Source organism: Physeter macrocephalus, chromosome 5, assembly GCF_002837175.3.
Source record: "Physeter macrocephalus isolate SW-GA chromosome 5, ASM283717v5, whole genome shotgun sequence".
Taxonomy (NCBI): domain Eukaryota; kingdom Metazoa; phylum Chordata; class Mammalia; order Artiodactyla; family Physeteridae; genus Physeter; species Physeter macrocephalus.
This window is the reverse complement of record NC_041218.1, coordinates 14,691,147-14,710,372: the sequence shown is the minus strand read 5'-3', so window position 1 is coordinate 14,710,372 and position 19,226 is coordinate 14,691,147. Positions and strand designations below refer to the sequence as shown.

Here is a 19,226-nt window from a genome sequence, read left to right as displayed (position 1 = left end):
CGCAGGCTTTCTCTAGTTGCAGTGAGCGGGGGCTACTCTTTGTTGCAGTGCACGGGCTTCTCATTGCGGTGGCTGCTCTTGTTGCGGAGCATGGGCTCTAGGCGCACGGGCTTCAGTAGTTGTGGCTCGCAGGCTCTAGAGCGCAGGCTCAGTAGCTTGGGCGCACAGGCTTAGCTGCTCCACAGCATGTGGGATCTTCTCAGACCAGGGCTCGAACCCGTGTCCCTTGCACTGAGGTGGATTCTTAACCACTGCGCCACCAGGGAAGTCCCCTATGTATTTTTAAAATTAATTTTAAAAAGTGGTGAGTGGGACTCCCCTGGTGGCACGGTGGTTAAGAATCCACCTGCCAGTGCAGGGGACACGGGTTCAAGCCCTGGTCTGGGAAGATCCCACGTGCCGCGGAGCAACTAAGCCCGTGCGCCACAACTACTGAGCCTGAGCTCTGGAGCCCGCGAGCCACAACAACTGAGACCACATGCCACAACTACTGAAGCCCTCGCGCCTAGAGCCTGTGCTCTGCAACAAGAGAAGCTCAGAGCAACTAGAGGAAGCCTGTGCGCAGCAACAAAGACCCAACGAAGCCAAAAATAAAATAAATTAAAAAAAAACCTTGATATCTGGCTGTCCCTGTTATAATAATTCAGACTGAGAACTTTCCCTACCGTGTACCATGGATGTACATGTATCTATCTAATATCGACCTGTCATCTATTTATTTATCATAGGGTAGAGTGGTGGAGACGGGTTGGAGAAACAGAGAGAGAGAGACGGAAAGACGGAGAGAGAGAGAGAGAGGGCGCTGGACCAGCTTCTGTCTTAAATACAAACATCGTGAATCCTTTGGTCAAGTAGAAGTTGTCTGCCACTCAGCTCTGGCCGATGTGAACAAAAACCCTCTAGGGAGGCACACTTCTGGGGGAAGGGTCTTACATCCCTAAGAGTCTTGGGACCCAGTTCATGGACTCCATCAAGGTTCACCCTTCTCCATAAACGAACAGACACTTCTATTACTGGGGACCCATCAGAGAGCACAGGCCACAGGGAACCACATTATATGCCATTCTGTGGCCACAGAACCTAGCCTGCACATTCCCAGTTATAGATCCATACAGATTCCTTGACAGGAATTTCAGGGTCCAGATTGGGAGATAACCACTGTCAAGTTTAAAGGTCTTGCTCCCATCATTAACAATTCCAAATTTCATGATGAGCTTCTGTGCTTTAGAAGAAAACTGACTTTACCCATTTACCATAAACATGTGGGGGGGATGGGAGTTTTTTTTGTTTTGTTTTTGTTTTGTTTTGTTTTTGCGGTACGCGGGCCTCTCACTGCTGTGGCCTCTCCCGTTGCGCTCTGGACGCGCAGGCTCAGCGGCCATGGCTCACGGGCCCAGCCGCTCCGCGGCACGCGGGATCCTCCCGGACCGGGTCACGAACCCGCGTCCCCTGCACCGGCAGGCGGACTCTCGACCACTGCGCCACCAGGGAAGCCAGGGACGGGAGTTTTTAGGGCAGTATTTCTCAACTGGTTTATCTATAGATTCCTTTGAATCTTCGATGAAACCTCTCCCTAATAAAATACATACATTTTACAGTTTTCAGTGTTGGGGGTCACAGATTCCCTGAAGCCCATCCATGAACAGCAATGTAAGGACCCCTGGTCTTCTGGCTGAAGCTCTAACCAGCTGGCTTATCGATTCCACTGCATTTTTGTCCATGAGGCTTTCACAGACCATTGGAAGGCCGTTTCCCACCTGCCTCATCAGAGCCCCAAAGTGGGATTATGTGACTTTTACATGTGGCAGATTTAAATACCATGTGACTCAGGCAGCAGGGGAGCCAGTCTGGCCACGGTGCTCGAGAATTAGACACTGTGATTTTGAGCCAGAACTGTGCCATTTCTGCAAGCAAAATACAACAACCCAGACAGGCAGTTAAGCTATTGTTCATTTTGAGGAGGCCTTCACAGTGATGATTAAGACAATGTATAATTTCAAAAGCCTAACGGGCAACCGCCTGCAAGGACGATGACGGCTCTGGCTGAGTAGGCCAGCCTTCCACAGACCTGTGTTTCTCTGGCCGCTGAGACAGCTCAGGGTCTGTGTGGGCTACCAAAACCTCCCTCTCCTTTGTGGTCTGGAGATGCATAAACATGAGACCGTCTGGCGTGTCTGTCTTAGAGATTTTTTCAGTTACCTGGGGATCAGACAGGCTCCTGGTCCCAACCTGACACAGAAAAAAAAGCTTTCTTGTAGCTTTTCTGAGCTGAACTTCCCTGTCCCTCCAGCCTCCCCTCCTCCTGTCACCATGGCAATGGGTAGAAGATGAGGGGTTTAGTGCTATCTTTTGGGGGGATCTTAATGTTATCTGTTGAACTGTGTCCTCCCAAATTCATATGTTGAATTCCTAACCCCCACCCCCACCCCCGCCCCGCCGCTACCTCAGAGTGTGACTATTTGGAGATAAGGTCCTTGCAGATGTAATTAGTTAAGGTGAGGTCATTAGGGTGAGCCCTAACCCACTGTAAAAAGGGGAGATTTGGACACAGACATGCATGCAGGGAGAACACCATGCAAACATGAAGGCAGACTGGGGTCACGCGGCTACAAGCCAAGGAACACCAAAGATGGCCAGCAAACCCCCAGAAGCTAGGAGAAAGGCAACATTCTCCGTGACAGCCCTCAGCAGGAAACCTGCCGATGCCTTGATCTCCGACTTCTAACCTCTAGAGCTCTGAGACGGTACATTTCTGTTTAAGGTACTTTGTTACCGCAGCCCTCGGAAACAAACACACTGACCTGGGCCTTTGACAGCCCACAAGGAAACGCCTCACTGTCCCATTTCAAACATCAAAAAGTGCTAAAGTACCCAGATTTTATAGACCAGGTGGCAGAAACATAAACCCGCCCTTGGGTCCACCTAAATCTCTGTCCACTGGAACTGTAATGACCTTTCTGTCTATAGAGGTGTGTCTGTGTATCTGAGATATTCTGGGAACAAGAGAAATGAAGGTGAGCCATTCACAGGTTGGCTTGAGGAACTAGGCTAGAGTCAGCAGAATGGTGCTGAAGACCTTATAATCAAATACCAAGCCTCTGCAAGAGTAGTATTGCCGTTCCTCCCCAGCAGAGCCCCTTGATGGACACCACAAGCACTGGAATAGGTTTGCCGCTCCAGCTAACACACTGAGCACCTCGGAGGGAATTTCTACTTGTGGGAGAAGAGAGGTGAGTTGGGGCCCACAGAAGCCAAGGAGTCCTGGGCCGGGGCTCCATGCAGGAGCCTCTTCTCCAAGGAGTGTCACCTAACTCCCCAAAAGCTGCAGCTGGCCCCTATCTGTGAGAATTAGGAAAAGGGGGCCCCTGTGGGCAGGATCACCGAGAGCAGGTAAATTTGAAAAGTGTACCCCTTCCTCCAGGTGGCATGGTTTTGTGATCAGGTAAGAGCTGAATTCCAGGTCCTAGTGGCTCCCCAGGCCAGGCGCCCTTGTGCAGTGAGCAACTTGCACAAACGTACACGGCAACCTATCCACAGGGCTCAGTGAGCGGTGACTACTGAGAACTTTCCCTCTTTCCCCTCTCCCCATCCGCCTCAATATAGGACAAGGAGGGAAGGAGGTCAGCAGCCTTTGGGAGCACAGTGCTTGTGGAGAGAAGCTATTCTCTAAAAGAGTGGGGATGTGGGGTGTGGTGCTTTCCCTCCATGAAGCCAAGTTGACAGCTACAAGAAAATCCCTAGTAAAGATACGGGGGTCTCTAAAAAGAAAGGAGACTGGAGTCTCTTTCCACCTGAATGTTTGCTGAGTTGCAGAATGCACTTGCCCCCTGGGTCTGTTCTGGAGCAAGTGGACATGGCGGGAGTGAGGTAGCTCAGGGCCGGACTGTTCCAGGAACCTGGGAGGTCAGCCCTCTCCCTTCCCCCATCTTCAGAGTCTCTAACTGGAGGTGCGCTCAGCGAGGGCACGAGGCAGGCCCATCTGGGCTCTCACTGGCGGTACTTCATCTGGCACCCTTGTCTTCCGGAACACCTTTCCCAGTCCCGACAGAGAGTGGGGTATCCTAAGCCAGAATTCCTCCAGACAGGTCCTATGCCGAGTGTGGCTCTCAGAGCCGACCTCAGGGGGGCCACCAGCCTCCCCTTTTGAAGAACAAGGCACTGTCCACACGAGGCCGGACTGGACGTTTGCACCAGCCCCACCGCCCCCTGCGGAGATGGCCCCAGGCCGCGTGTTGCAGGGCAGGGAAGTTCTACCCCTCATCCGCCCCCAGCAAGGCCTGGAACTGGCTCCAGTCCCCACCACAGAGCTTTCCCGCACTCACCAGAACGTTCCAAACTTGGAGCATTAGCCTGCCGAAGTTAGAACGTGGTAGTACATCCTTGTTGTCACTAGATGGCGACCCTGTGTAAAGGGAAAGCAAAATGCCGCTGGAAGCCGCCCAGCGCCGGGCTGCCTCTTTCTCTTCGAGGCGGGGTCCCTGGAGGGAATCAAGACAGCAGAGACTGGATACGGAAGGTGCTTACTTTCGGGTCCGCCCGGGGGCTCGGGAGGCGTGGCTCCAGAGGGCAATTCCTCCCCCAGTGCCGGGGTCCTTCCCCAGCGGACGACCCAGGGGCCAGCCCAGCGACCCGGGGCTCCCGGAGCTGTGCGCAGACGCGAAGTGACTCCTCGTTACCGGGTTGGGACCTGTTTTGCCCCCCAAATGCTGTTTTCAGGTGAAGCAGTATCTCAGGGCAAGGACGTGAGCCCTGCGAGAGGGGGAGAGCACACTCACCTGCTGAGCGGGGGGCTCCGAGGCACAGACTCCGGGCTCAAGGCCACCGCGAAGGTGGCGCCCGCTCGCGGGAGCAGCAAACCAGACACAAAACCAGAGTGGCTCCGTGTGCTCACAGCTGTACAACTTAAACCACCACCACCACCACCACAATAATAATAAAAGCTCTGCAGTGTGTTGGGAAGCGTGTGGAATTGCTCCACAGTCACGCATATCACGGCACCAAAATCAAAGCGTTTGAGTTATCGATGAGTCCGTTAAGGTAGAAGAAATGGCCCTTGGGAGCGAATTTTCTGTGGCCCGATTAGACCTCACGCTTGGTGTGAATTCACTCAGCTCTGCGAAAATGCTGGGCTCAGGCATCCTAGAACATGCCTGTCCAGGACTTCAGGCTCGAGGCTCCTCGAGGCCATCGGTGTCACCTGTGGGTAATAAACAAAACGAATGAGGGAGGGGGCGGAGCTTCAGAGAAACTCACCAGTCGTTTCCAAAGCCAAACCAGGGAACATAAAAATGTTTCAGAGGGCTTCCCTGGTGGCGCAGTGGTTAAGAATCCGCCTGCCAGTGCAAGGGACACGGGTTCGAGCCCTGGTCCGGGAAGATCCCACATACCGCGGAGCAACTAAGCCTGTGAGCCACAACTACTGAGCCCGTGAGCCACAACTACTGAGCCCGCGAGCCACAACTACTGAAGCCCGCACGCCTAGAGCCCGTGCTCCGCAGCAAGAGAAGCCACCGCAATAAGAAGCCTGCACACCTCAACGAAGAGTAGCCCCCACTCGCCGCAACAAGAGAAAGCCCGCGTGCAGCAACGAAGACCAAACTCAGCCAAAAGAAAAAAAAAGAGGTTTAGACAGCAAGTATATACAGTGTGAGTTTTGAGCAAGTGAGAAACTGACCCGGAGCTTATTACCTAAGCAGGAAGAGGATCAACCCCGCTGTGTGAGGACAGGTGCTGACACCCAAACGCCTCTTGGGTGTGCTGTTCTCTCTTCAGAACAGCACTTAGGAGTCTGTGATCACACATGCTCACGTGTGATCCATCCTCTTGCGTGATCAACTGATGCGTTCAGTCCGTGAATAATTCTGATGCTGCCATCAAAACCCTTCACACGTTCCTGTCAGTGGGATCAGGGAGACCCCAGCTCAGGAATCCTGCTCTGCTGATTTCCTGTCCTCACGAGGAAACTGGAACATTTCTGACAAGGCAGCCCAAAGGCACAAAGCATACCCTTGGGCACACTTTAAAATATCACTCTGAATAATTCATCTTGTGCATTATTTAATAACTCTCTGCTCTGCAGAATGTTCACTTACACAGTATTTTCACCTCAAGCTCAAGTTGAACCCTTTCAGAGAATTTTGACCCAGTAATTCCACTTCTGGAAACTTCTTCCATAGAAACACTTGTACAGGGACTTCCCTGGTGGCACAGTGGTTAAGAATCTGCCTGCCAATGCAGGGCACATGGGTTCGAGCCCTGGTCAGGGAAGATCCCACATGCTGCGGGGCAACTAAGCCCGTGCGCCACAACTACTGAGCCCGTGAGCCACAACTACTGAGCCTGCGTGGCACAACTACTGAAGCCCGCACGCCTAGAGCCTGTGCTCCGCAACAAGAGAAGCCACCGCAATGAGAAGCCCGCGCACCGCAACAAAGAGTAGCCCCCGCTCACCGCAACTAGAGAAAGCCCGCGCACAGCAACAAAGCCCCAACACAGCCAAAAATAAATAAATAAATACAATTTAAAAGAAAAAGAAACACTTGTACAAGGGCACAAAAGTAAATATGCTAGAATATTCATCGCAGCATTGCCTGTGCTATTAAAAAATTAGAAACAATTTAAATGTCCATCCCTAGGAGAATAATGAAGTAATAATAATTATGGTATCTCCAAACTGTGGAATTCTATGTAAGTGTTAAAAAAGAATGCAAGAGAGCTATATGAAGTGACATAAGAAGCAAGTTGCAGAATGTACTAACTTTTGTAAAAAATAATCATATTTATTTTACATACATTAAAAAGTACTTAGAAGCACAGGTAGTATACCAAACTCAAGCGAAAGTTTAAAATTTATATATTGTTTGCATGAAAACAGCTTATGTATTAACTTTATAATTTTTAAAATGTGTTTACTTTTGTCATTTTAGAAAAAAAGTACAAAGTCAGATTTGGTGAACACAACAAAGATTTAGTGCAAGTTTTTTGGGTCACTTGCAGGTTCCTGTTACCCTCCAGGGAGAGGGCTAATGCCTGAGACATCATTCTCATTGTGAAGGCAATCTTTTGGCCAGGAACAGTTTTTCTTGCCTGCAGAGGTTGCTTCCATCAGGAAATGCTGAGCCTGGCTGCCCTCTCACTCTCAGAGCTGGTAGCCAGTGTGCTCACCAAGCGGCCCAGCTTCCATCCGCTGGTTAGGCTCTCATCATGAAGCTCCGAGGGCCGGCACTGGGTGTGTCCTTGGCCTCTGTATTCCCAGCACCTAGCAATGTGCCCAGTGTGTATTTGATGCTCAAAAATTGTTAAAGAATTTGTTGAAGGAAGAGTTTTTGATCTCTCTTGGCTTGATTTTCAGGTTGGGGAAGTGGGGTGTCTGTGAAGGTGGCTGGCAGTTCCTGGGTCACGAGTCTGGGGGTGTCTCCTGGGCTCCTAATTTTGGAAGGTTGTAAGCAGGTGGCCCAGCCACCTGAGCAGCACCTGATGACGTCTTAACACACAGGAGCAGACGCTGTCCCTGGACTTAGAAATGATACCGCAGTTGATTTGACGTTTTAGCAATTTGCAGAATGTTTCTGCTACACAATATCTAGATGTAAACGGTAATCACCTTATATAAATAATGGTAAGTGGGTTCACGGCCAAGGTAAAATCAAGCACTTCTGGGGGCATCTTTGGGGCCAGGGTGCCACAGAGGGGACTTGTAGCTGCTCTGAGACCCTTCCAAAGATGCTTTGGACCCCAAATCCAGGCCCACCCAGATGCTGGTTTTCTCTTTGTTTCTGAAAAAGGAAGACAGTGCCCAGCCGTGAGCTCTCAGAGCTGAGTCCCAAGCTCCCCTTTCCCTCTGAAGGGCTCCCCCAGCCGCTACCCCTGACACAGAAAACGTGACAGGTGGCTCTGCTTTGCCCAGCTCCTGGCCCAGGGCCCTGGGGCCTCGCTATCCCAGACCCATTGCCCCTCAGTCAAAATCTCAGCCAGGCCACAGATTCCACGGACCCAGTGATCTTCTCCAGTTTCTGTGAGGTAACCATTCTAACACAGATGCTCTGAATACGACTTAAAGGTGGGGCCTGGTAAGTTGATATTTAATGAAAATGTACACGTATTCAGCTAAAACTTCAGAAGGACAGAAAACAAAAGAAGTCCCATGCCCCCCAGTTCCGCTGTACAGAGATAAATGCCCGTTAACGGTTTCTTGTATATTCTCGCAAAAATCTTCATGTCTGTACAAGCACACACGCGTACATGAACACATACGCATCTTTTGGTGGCCACAGATGGACATACACTCTGCTGCTTTTCTGCATCTTGCTTCCTTCTAACTTAGCTTGGAGATTGCTCCAAATCAACAGATACGGATTTACTTTATTCTTTTGAAAGGGCTTTACTATTCCACTGTCTACATGGCAAGCATTTGCTGTTTTTTCCTGCCTAACAGCCTGTCCCCTTTTTTCCTGTGACAGTAGCATTTTTTTTTGTCTCTTCCCCACTCTCAGTCCTGTGATTTGGGTGAGGATGACCCCAACCTCAGCTACAGGCTTGGACATACGACCCAGGCCTTACCACAGAGATTGGTTCAGGGGTGGACACATGACCTGGGTGCGGGCAAGGCCAGTCAGGGCCAGGGCTTTATCTGAATTATTAAGGGAAGAGAAGCTCTCTCCTTCCTGCTGACCTTGCATCTGGGAAGACGTGCTCCTGGAGCACTTTCCATCGTGTGGCACCTGAGTATGCAGGCAGTATGGAGAAGAATGGAACCAAAATACAGAGTTGCTGGCCTTGATGACATAGCGTAAGAGTCTGGTTTAGGTTCACCTGGAGCCCTCCCTCTCCACCCCGAACTTGTAGTTACATGTGCCAATGGATTCCTATTTTGCCTAAGCCAATTGGGCAGGGCTTTCTGTAGCTCACCCTAGGAAGAGTCTTGCTATAGAAACTGGCATCAAGAAGGGGGGTTGGCAAGTGACACTGGAATATGGAATTGGCTGAGTCAAGGAAGGTGGAGAGCCTTCTCTTCTTGGCAGCAAGTTGGCCATTCTCATTACCCAGTAATGAAGCAACTAATTAAACTGTGGCCCCTCAGACTAGGTGCACTATTTTACTTATATGAGGTAACTAGACTAGTCAAATTCATAGGGAGAGAGAGTAGAGCAGTGGTTTGCCAGGGGCTGGGAGGAGATGGAAACCGAGAGTTGTTTGATGGGTAATGAGCTTCGGTTTTGCAGGGTGAAAGGAGTTCAGGAGGTGGATGGTGGTGATGTTTGCACAAAATGAATGTACTGGATGCCACTGAAAAATGGTTAAGATGGTAAATTTTATGTTGCGTGTTTTTTACTAGAGTTAAAATAAAACATACACAGAAGGAAGAAGATACAGCTTTATCACGAGAGGCCCTTTCTGCCTGTGGCCTGCAATCCAATACGGCTGAGAGTCTGGTCAAGCGCTATCGGAAAAGCTGAATTTTCTGCAACAAGCCGACAGCACAAGGACCACAGGCTGAGAGGCAGAAAACAGCAAGAGAGAAAGTTGGGACTTACAAGGCGAGTACCGCCTTGTAATGTAGAAATGTAGACATTTCGGTGTCTCTTGTACGTCTCTTGTACGTGTTCGCCTGTATGAACTCATTACTCATAACAACCCACTGGGGTAGATGCTGATTTTCAGATGAGGAAAACAGAGGCAGGAGGAAGTTAAACAAATAAACCTCGATGGAGTAAGGGACAGAGTCAGGACTGTGACCCGGGCAGTCAGTGGTTCTGTTCCTACTCCATGGCACTGGGACACAACTAGCCTGGAAGCCCCCCGAAATCCCAAGCGGATCGTGTTGTCAGAGAAACCCACACCGGCTCACAAAGCCTCAGTCCCAGGGTGACCTCCAGGCCCTGCTGCACCAGCGCGGTGCCTCTCTCCCTGGATGCAGAAAAGCCCACGCCGTGGGGATTTCGCAGCTGCTGCCTTGCCTACCCCCCCTCCTTCACTTTCACGTGCTTTAACTTTTGTGGACTCTCCTCCTTCCAGAGAATAACCTGTGGAGCAGCTTCGGGAAACCGCTGGCCATACAAAATTATTCCGGTGCTTCGAAGATTGACTCACCACAATCCTCTTTCGGTGTGCCCACGTCCAGGAAGTGACGCTCATTTCCTGGGCCACAGTATCATTGTTCAGTGTGTCTCACAGTTGGCTCTGGGAGGGGAACATCTCTTGGCCAAAGTCTTTTGACTACCCTCGGTACTTCTGCTTGAACAATCTGTTTGTGCGCGCTACTTGGGGCCGCCGGCATAGACCGTGTATTAGGGTTAGGCTGAGGATGAGAAAGATTCAGAGTCATCATCTGGCCTGATGGAAACCAGCGAGGACCTAGGAATCCCCTGGCGGTCCAGTGGTTAGGGTTCCGCGCTTTCACCGCCCAGGGGAACTAAGGTCCCGCAAGCTGCGCGGTGCAGCCAGAACCAAAACAAAACGCAGCAAAACAAAACCAAAACCCAGCAGAGGACAAGTCACGTCATCACATCACTGGGGGCCCTGTGACGAAGAAGGACAGGACAGGGGAGTGGAGACTTATTCCAGCAAGATGAGCCACGCTCTAGAGAGAAATACACGTCAACTTGACAGAGGGGAGGCTTTACCCTGGTGGAGAGGAACTTCTTCACCAGAAGGATGTCTCCTCTGTGCCACAAAAAGGACAGTGTCTTCCTGAACCCAAGGAAGAAGGACCTTGAAGACCCCATGGCTCCAGGCAGCATAGTGACTTATACAACAATACTCACATGGACTTGGCAATGAGAATTTGATTGTAGACAGCCAAGAACAGACTCTGCGAAGGAAACTATGCCAAAATACAGCCATGTAATAAAATATATTCTACCACCAGTACTCAGTTTGTCTTCTCCTTGTGTTGGTTTCATAATTTTTTCACTTTATTAACTTACGGACAGTAAAGGGAATTATTTATGTTTGTTGTTATAAATGATCTGTTCCTACTCCTCTTACTGCCAAGAGCTAAGACCTTCCTGGTGTCCCACGGTAACATGTAGTCTGGTTGCAGATCTCAGGTGATTTCACTGACTTCTGGGGAGAAGGCAGTGTGATTTCTCAAGCCCACTCCAAAGGAATAAGCAGAAAAACCTATAACCAGCGTATAGGTGCAGCCCTCATCCATATGGAAATACCTTTCCTAATATCCTCCCAGTTCAGCACCTACTCATAACCATGAGGACCCACACCCTATCCTCACATAATAAGCAGTGAGGAAGTTTCCTTCTAGATGGGGGAGATAGGCCAGCAAATGAGGCCCTTGCCTAATTAGGAGGTATTTTGTCTTTAGGGGTCTCATCCAGTGACAATTTACCTAAGGGTTTGTGATGTCTTGTGCCATATGGGGTCCCTGACATCAAGTGTATCCTTAAATCAGAGACTGTCAACTGGTAGCCCAGAGGCTGAATCAATCATGTAGATGTGTGTGTGTGTGTGTGTGTGTGTGTGTTGTGGCTGTTATTTTTTGGCTTATACAAGTTTTCTATTAAAATATGAATTATTTGCCAGAATTAAAAATTATGAAGTTTCATATAACAACTCATATTTCCAACCCCTTTGGAAAATACCAAAATGCTGGGAAGCGCTGTTAACATTGGAACATCATTGCCACTTGGCAATAACCCACTGACCTGAGTGAGGGGGTCCCCCACAGCCCCCACTGGTAGGGTTTACTCCTTCCTTCCTTCCTTCCAATGTCTGCCCCCGCACATTTGGGTTCGCAACTCTGTGCCCTCCTGGTCTAGTAAACACCAACGTTCCAGAACTGCTCAGTGCATGTGGGGATGCAGGGCCAACCATGACACTCTGGCAGGTAGTAGGATCACCTATTCTAATGACATTTTTGTTTGGCTCTCTACATATTTCCTAATTGTAAGCAATTCGCCAGGCTTTGTATGTCTTTGCCTTAATAATTGTGGTGGCGCAGAGAGCAAGGCAGCCTGAAAATGAAGCTGATCTTAAAAACCTAAGGCCACTGAAGAGATGATGGGGTGTCCTGGAGAGAGGGGGCCCTTGGAGAAGCGGTGAGGTGAGGAGGGCAGGCCCCTGCCCGGGAAGGGCAGAGAGGTCTGAGGACTCCTCCAGTGCAGCAGGGTCACTACCACTCCATGAGAGCCTTCTGGAGCCACATGGCTCGATGGCCAGGAGAGGCAGCTCTGGCCCCAGAGCCCCAGCCCCAGCAAAGACTCTGTATCCCAGGAAAGCCAGGCAGCAGGGCCTGCCCGGCTCGGAGGACAGGTGCCAGCCAGGATTTCCCTCATAAGCCTCAGGGACTCTGATACCACCTTGGGAGGACAACAGCCTTCAAAACAGATTGAGATGAAAAGGAATGAAGGACTGACATATGCTATAACACAGACGCCCCTCGAAAACGTGCTAAGTGAAAGAAGCCAGGCAAGAAAGGCCACATAGTGTACGATTCCAGTGATATGAAATATCCAGAATAGGCAAATTCATAGAGACAGAAAGCAGATTAGTGGTTGACAGGGGCTGGAGGAGAGGGAGATGAAGAGAGACTGCTTGATGGGTACCAGCTTTCTTTTTAGGGTGGTGAAAATGTTCTGGAATTAGATAGTGATGGTGGTTGCGCTATGTTGTGAATATATTATGAATGTACTAAAAGACACTGAATTGTAGACTTTAGAATGGTTAAAATGGTGACTTTTATATTATGTGAATTTTATCTCAATTTTTAAAATGAGCTGGAATTTGCTACCACCTTAGTGGATGGTGACCTGAAGTTACAATTAAGTTGATTTAAAGGAAAAGGAAAACTTTTTCCCCCAACCTCTGAGTCCGTGGGCAGGACTCATTCCTATCATCTAACCCCAAGAAAAGGAGCCTGTATCCTGAGACACAGGAGGACCCAGGTTTACCTGGCATGGGGCTCTAGAGACAGGAACACGGAGTGTGTTAGAAGGTGGTAAAAACACTGCCCAGGGGAACAAGCCTGGGTCCTGATGACCTCGGAGCTCAGCCCAGTCCTGGGCTGACCAGCTCCAGACTTCTTTTATTGGACTTTCGAGTTTAAACCTTTCTTCTCGGGGTCTGCTCTTACCGCCTGCCGAATTGAATCCAAGCGAATGAAGCAGCCTAGAGGATGTGTGATCTGAAGCATTAGCAGACGTTATGTGGGCAAACTGTTGTGTGAGGGGCTACAGGTTGGGATGAGAAGGACCGAGAGGAAATGTATTCCAGCCAGAGGGGAGAGAATGTTCCCTGGCCTGGAGGAAAGACAGAACACAGTTGGGTGTGTCTGGGGCCAGCGGAGAAGGGGTAGAAGGAGACGAAGCCTGAAATAGGAGCAGGGCTGAGACATGAGGGACCTTGTAGCCTTGTAAGAAGTTGGACCAAGCCCACAGGTAGAGGGGGCCCTGAAGGACTGGTGAGGTTCCCATTTTAGGAAGATGCCTCTGGTGCTGAGACAGGAGGAAGCAAGAGTTGAGGGAGACCATAAGGAGACTGAGGCTGCGGGCAGACAGATGAAATGGACTTGTACTTGGAGAGTGGCTGTGAGAAGGGAGCCTCTGAAAGGGACAATTCACAGGAGTCGGTACTGATTGGATCTGGTGGTGGGGGAGAGCGCAGGAAGGTTGAGGATGAGGAACCATGGGCTGAGAGAGGAAGCGGACTGGGACTGGGACTGGGACTGGAGGAGGAAAGGCAGGCCTGGGCGTGGAGCCTGAGGTGGCCCGAGCTCAGCCACGGAAAGAGTGCCCGAGTGAAGACCATCGAGGCAGCCCTGGCCTGCCAGTCGGAAAGCCAGCCGACCGTGCGCCTGTGTGCTGCCGCCTTCAGCAATGCCCTTGACCTCTCGAATTCCAGTCCTCATCCTAAACTGGGGCTGTTGTCAGTTCATGTTTGTAAAAGCCCCTGGCGCTTACTAGATGCTCAGTCAATGTTAACTGAATCTGAAATGTTGCTCCGTGCGTCCCATCGGCACTTTGCTCTCCCGTGCTCGCCGATTCGGTGTTTCTTTCATCTGCCGAGAGTAGGGGCCGAAGACACAGCCCTCACCGCTCTGCTCTGGCTCCAGGGTAGCCCAGAGGAAAGCCCCTCCCCTTCCTTGAGCCGCATGAACTTGACTCCCGTTCTAACAGAGGACAAGCCGGAGGCTGCCAGGTGGACCTGGGTTAGAAGCCAGGGCTCCCGGCTCCAGGATCCGCGCTCCCGGCTCCGCAGCATCGGGACTCCTGCCGAGGGGGCGGGAGGCCGGGGGGCGGGGCTGTGGGTGCCCGCGCGCCCGGCGCCTCCTCCCTCCCTGCCCCCGCCCTGCCGCACCTCCCCGCGCTCCTCCTCCCGCGCCCCGGCTCTGCGCGGAGGCTGCGGCTCGGCGGGGCAGGCGCGGCGCGCGGGGAGCCAGGCGGTGGCGGCCGCCGCCGGGCGCAGAGGGTCCGGCGCGGGGAGCCGGGCTCAGCCTCGGCCTGCGCCAGCCCCGACCCTCGCCCACCCGAGGCCGGCCTGGGGGGCCCGCAGGGCGCGCGGAGCGCCGAGTGCGCATCGGGCCGGGCCGCGCACCTCGGCACAGGAGCGCGGGCGCGGCGCGGCGCAGCGACAGCCATGGAGCCGGCCCGGGAGCCCCCCGCGCGGGCCCGGCCGCCGCCGCCGCCGCCCCCCGCCGTCAGCCCCGCGCCGGCCCCCGCCGCGCCCAGGCTGCGCTCGCCCGCCGAAGCGGAGGGCCGCGGTCCCGAGGGGCTGCTGCGGCGATCGGGGTCGGGCTACGAGGGCAGCACCAGCTGGAAAGCGGCCTTGGAGGGTAAGCGCCTAGCGGCCCTCCATCCCCCGGCCCGGGGACCCGGGAGGCGGGACAGAGTCACCTTGGCCGGTCTCCCGGTGGGGAGAGCGGGGAGCGCGACTCTGGAACCCGGCGGATTGCCAGGGCATCAGATGCCACATTGTGGGGCGGTGGGGAACAGGTAACTGGGGACCACCTATAGTACAGCCTTGACCCTGTCTCTGCAGCTAACTCCCTCTTTGACCTTGGGAGCAGGTTTCATGCTCTGAGCCTGTTTCCTTATGAGTGAAGGGGCACAGTTACTGTCCGGCACTCACCCGATAGGCATACTCAGAGAGTGGCTTGACCCTATAGCAGTGAAAGTGCTTTGGGCAAAGGGACAAAAGCTGTGGACCCCGACACGGTGCTAATGCCCCGTGAGAAGGGGGTTGGGGGATGGGGCGCTGGTGGTGCCGGGAGGGAGAATCGGCCAGAGGGCCTTCCTTGCAAGTCGGGGGGTCCCACCTATCTCTTCCAGTCAGAGGGGCTCATGGCCTGAAGGGGGCGGTCACCAAAGTGGAAGACAGATTTCAAGTTCATGAGTTCTTTCAGTTAACTTGTGTGGCGTGGGAGGCGCTGGAGCTGCCCAGAGGGCTGGTCCTCTGGACGTTTCTCGGTACTCTGGACACCCGGAGTCCAAAGGCCGAGGACCTGCCTGGACGGCATCAACTAGGGAAGCCCAGGACCTGGATCACCCAGCCATTAGGGAAGGAGTGTCAGAAAAGGAGGGCTTCCTGGAGTAGGTGACCTCTTAGGAGGTGTGGCAAGAGAAAGATGGGTGCACCAGGCTCGAGGAGTGGCACGTTCAGGGATCAAGTGGCGAGGACTCGCCTGTCCCTTGTGGGGAACTGACCTCCAGAATACCAGGATCGGGGTGGGGTACGGTGAGAAGAGAGGAGTCTGGAGGGCCCAGACCGTGAATGGCCACCCAGGCCTTGCCAAAGTGTTTGGACTTTGTCTGAAGCAGCTGTTGAGAGATTTGAAGCATAGAATGAGACAGTGGGTGGCCCTTGGAAAAGTGGTGGTGGCCCAGAGGGGTCAGACCAAGGCCAGGTCAGTGAGGAAGGTGGGGCCGTGGTCAGGGGAGGGACATAACCAGTGCCAGCCAGGGCAGGTGCCTGGCCAAGGAGGGAGAGGTGGGGACAGTTCTGTCGGCATTTGGCCCAAAGGCTGGTAGGCCAGGGGACACGGATGGCCTGAGGAGGGGCTGTGCAGACTCTGAGGGGAAAGCTGGACACCTGGATGGTGATTTGGGACAAAGGAGGCAAAGATGTTGGAACTCAGTGTAGGAGAGCCATTGCAGAGGACCTTCAGGCTGAGGAGAGCTGAGCTGAATAAAGGTGGACAAACCCTCTCTTTGTCGTGCATCTTCGGGCTCACTGTTAGATTTACCTGTGACCCCCTGCTTCCCTCCTGCCCAAGTTATTTCTTGAAGTTGCTCACGCCTCTGGCCTGTATTTCTCCACTCATTCATTAGTAAGCATTTCTCCAGGGGCTGCCCTAACCTCATTCTAACCCCCAGTGCTTAGGGGCCACTTCAGGGGTGGTGCGGCCTCTTTCAGTGCCTCCGGCTGGCTGGCTCCCGTCTTACCTCCCATCCTGACCTTGGCCCCTTCTGCTTCCTACTCCCCACCGTGGCTGGGCCGACCACCTGCAAGTTAGGCTGAAGAAGAAGCCGCACGCCCGGCAGGAAATGGCCCAGGGGGTCTCTCAGGACACTGGGTCTTCCAGGCCCAGTGGAGTCTAGCCCACTCTGTGCTCAGTGCCCACCTGTGGCCCAGCCTCGTCTCGCCTGTCTGGGCATGGCTCCCTGCCTGGCCTGGCTCTGTGTCTCGTGGCACCTCTGGCCCCTGCCCTCGTTCCCATGGTCCACCAGGAGCAGCACCACCCTGGTGCCTGTGGACCTTGGGGGCTCAGCATCTGGGGCCTGTGGGCCTTTTCCCACAGGAGTTTTAGGATGTGGAGTCTGTGTCCCTGCCAGGGGCCTCCCCTCCACTGGTCCCCTGAGCATCTCCTGGGCGTTCCCTGGGCGCCGCGTCTCCTGCAGGGAGAGGGGAGCTCTCGGACCAGGATGGTGCTCTCCAGGGTCCTGCCGTGTGCCGATCCCCCCCACATTCACTCACTCTTCCTCACCTCCCACAAACACTCCGGGAGGCCCCGCTGTTCCAGCGCAGCTCTAGGCACCGGGAACATCCCTGCCCTGGCAGAAATCACAGGACGGGGGCTGAGCAGCCTGCTGCAGGGCAAAGAGCACGGATTCTGGAGTTGGGTAAGCCTGAGCCAGATCCTTCCACTGCAAGTGGGCTGGCAGGTTTTCAAACTTGTCTGAGCCTCAGTTTCTTCATCTGCTAAGCAAGATAAGGATTTCCGCCTCTCGGGGCTACACGGACAAAGGTGCTGGGGTGTAGGCTGTGTGCAGGTGACCCCTTTCCCCAGTCCCTAGAGCCCGGCATCCCTGATGAGGGAACCAAGGGAAAGTGTGTGACCAACTGCTCAACTGAAATCCTTTGACTGCTCGTCTGCCTACTGTGATTCCACTTACCACCCCAAACTGAAGTCCTTGTAAGTAGCCCAGTCCACAGACCCTGAGAAACACCCGTGATGGGATGAGGGGTCTGCCAGGTCTGGGGACCAAGGGGTTTTGCAGCCCTTGCTTAGCCAAGCATCTGTCTCGAGACTTCTTGATTTGACCAAGCTAAACCCTCAGGGGGCCTGTGCTCCCGTATTACCACGTACCGAATATTTATCAAGTACCTACAAAGTGCCAGCCCCGTGCCGGGGCTTTCACAATAGCTGTCTTGTTTAACCCTCACATCTACCCTTGCAGGGGCTTGGTGAGTGTCGTACCTATTTTATATATGAGGAAACTGAGACTCAGAGAGGCTAAGTGTCTTGCCCAAGGATGCACGTTGCTCTCTCACACGTGAAATCCCATCGGGTTTGCCACGAGGCCCTCTGATGTGAAACCTCTTACTTTGTCCTGAGCTGACCAACATGCGGCTTGGTGAGGCTAATCGGAGAGAATCAAATTGTGCTTCTGACGCATGTAGCTCTCCTCTCTGTGCTCCTCAGACAACCCTGCCACCTCCAGCAGATGCTTTTTCCTCTTCACAGGTTAAGTGACGTGGAAAACGTCTTAAATCTGAATCTGGGATTAGAGCCCAGGTCTTTAAGACTTTCCTTCGATGAACAGTTAGCTTTATAAATAGGAAGCTAAACAGAAATTCTCCTGATGGAGTCCTCTCCCTGGGGATATTAACCTTTCCTTCCATTCTCAGCCTTGGGGGACAGGCTGGAAAAGTGATCCAGAGCTCCCGCCTGGGTTCTGGAAAGACTGGAGGTGACAGGAGATGCGACTATTTCTGGCATTGGGGTAGGGAGGGTGAGGAAAAGCAGCCTGGGGGTACAGGAGTGGGGACAGAGTGATTCTGCAAATCTCAGCCTATAGATCTTCCAGTGCTCACCAATTCTGAATTTTTAATGTTGACAGTTTCTTGATAAGACATAAACCCACAACTTCCTGCTCAAAACCACACACATGCATTTAGCAAAGCCTCTTAAAAATTTAAAAATTACCAAACTCTACATTTGATAGTGTGTGACAGTCCAGAGTATGCTTTCCAGGCTGTGGCCCTGGCAACTTAGAGATGTCAGCTATGATTCTCTTTTGCACTGTGGATATGAGGGTGTTGGGAGATTTGTCTGGGCTAGGGAGCCAGGTGTTTTTCAGTTGTTCCTTCTAACGTTAGGCTAAGTCATATACATTTATAACATAAATAAACTGCACCCCCAAACTCCATCTAATAAGGGCCATCGCATAGAAGGAAGGATCGCTGAGTTAGACATTTGTTACGGCTTGAACTGTATCCCCCCCAAAGAGATATGTTGAAGTCCTAACTCCCCAGCACCTCAGAATCTGCCCTTATTTGGAAATCTGGTCATTGCAGTTGTAATTAGTTCAGATGGGGGCATACTGGAGCAGGGTGGGCTCCTAACCCAATATGACTGGTGTCCTTATAAGAGGTGGTCACATGAAGACAGAGACACACAGGGAGAAGGATGTGACGATGACGGCAGAGACTGCAGTGACGCAGCTGCAAGCCAAGGAGTGCTGAAGATCGCCAGCCGACCAGCATAAACGAGGACCAAGCAAGGAAGCATTTCCCTGCAGGTCTCAGAGGGAGCACGGCGCTGCTGACAACTCGATTGTGGACTTCTAGCCTCCAGAACTGTGAGACAACACACTTCTGGTGTTTTTTTTTTTTGGCGGTACGTGGGCCTCTCACCGCCGTGGCCCCTCCCGTTGCGGAGCACAGGCTCCGGACGCGCAGGCGCAGCGGCCATGGCTCACGGGCCCAGCCGCTCCGCGGCATGTGCGATCCTCCCAGACCGGGGCGCGAACCCAGTTCCCCTGCATCGGCAG

General features: G+C 52.8%; 2 protein-coding genes across 2 annotated transcripts in view; one reads left to right on the top strand and one right to left on the bottom strand.

Moving 5' to 3' along the window:
• Window positions 1–19,226, bottom strand: part of KLRG2 (killer cell lectin like receptor G2) — a 75,939-nt gene that overhangs the window by 33,474 nt on the left and 23,239 nt on the right. Inside the window, exons 2-4 of the mRNA XM_055084807.1 lie at window positions 10,090–10,297; window positions 4,776–5,197; window positions 4,323–4,402 (exon numbers count right to left, since the gene is read on the bottom strand). The gene's annotated coding sequence lies outside the window, so the exon portion shown is untranslated. The remainder of the gene's footprint in view (window positions 1–4,322; window positions 4,403–4,775; window positions 5,198–10,089; window positions 10,298–19,226) is intronic.
• CLEC2L (C-type lectin domain family 2 member L) overlaps window positions 14,590–19,226 on the top strand; it is a 19,339-nt gene continuing 14,702 nt past the window's right edge. The window contains exon 1 of the mRNA XM_055084808.1: window positions 14,590–14,785. Within this exon, the coding sequence (XP_054940783.1) occupies window positions 14,590–14,785 (196 nt within the window). The remainder of the gene's footprint in view (window positions 14,786–19,226) is intronic.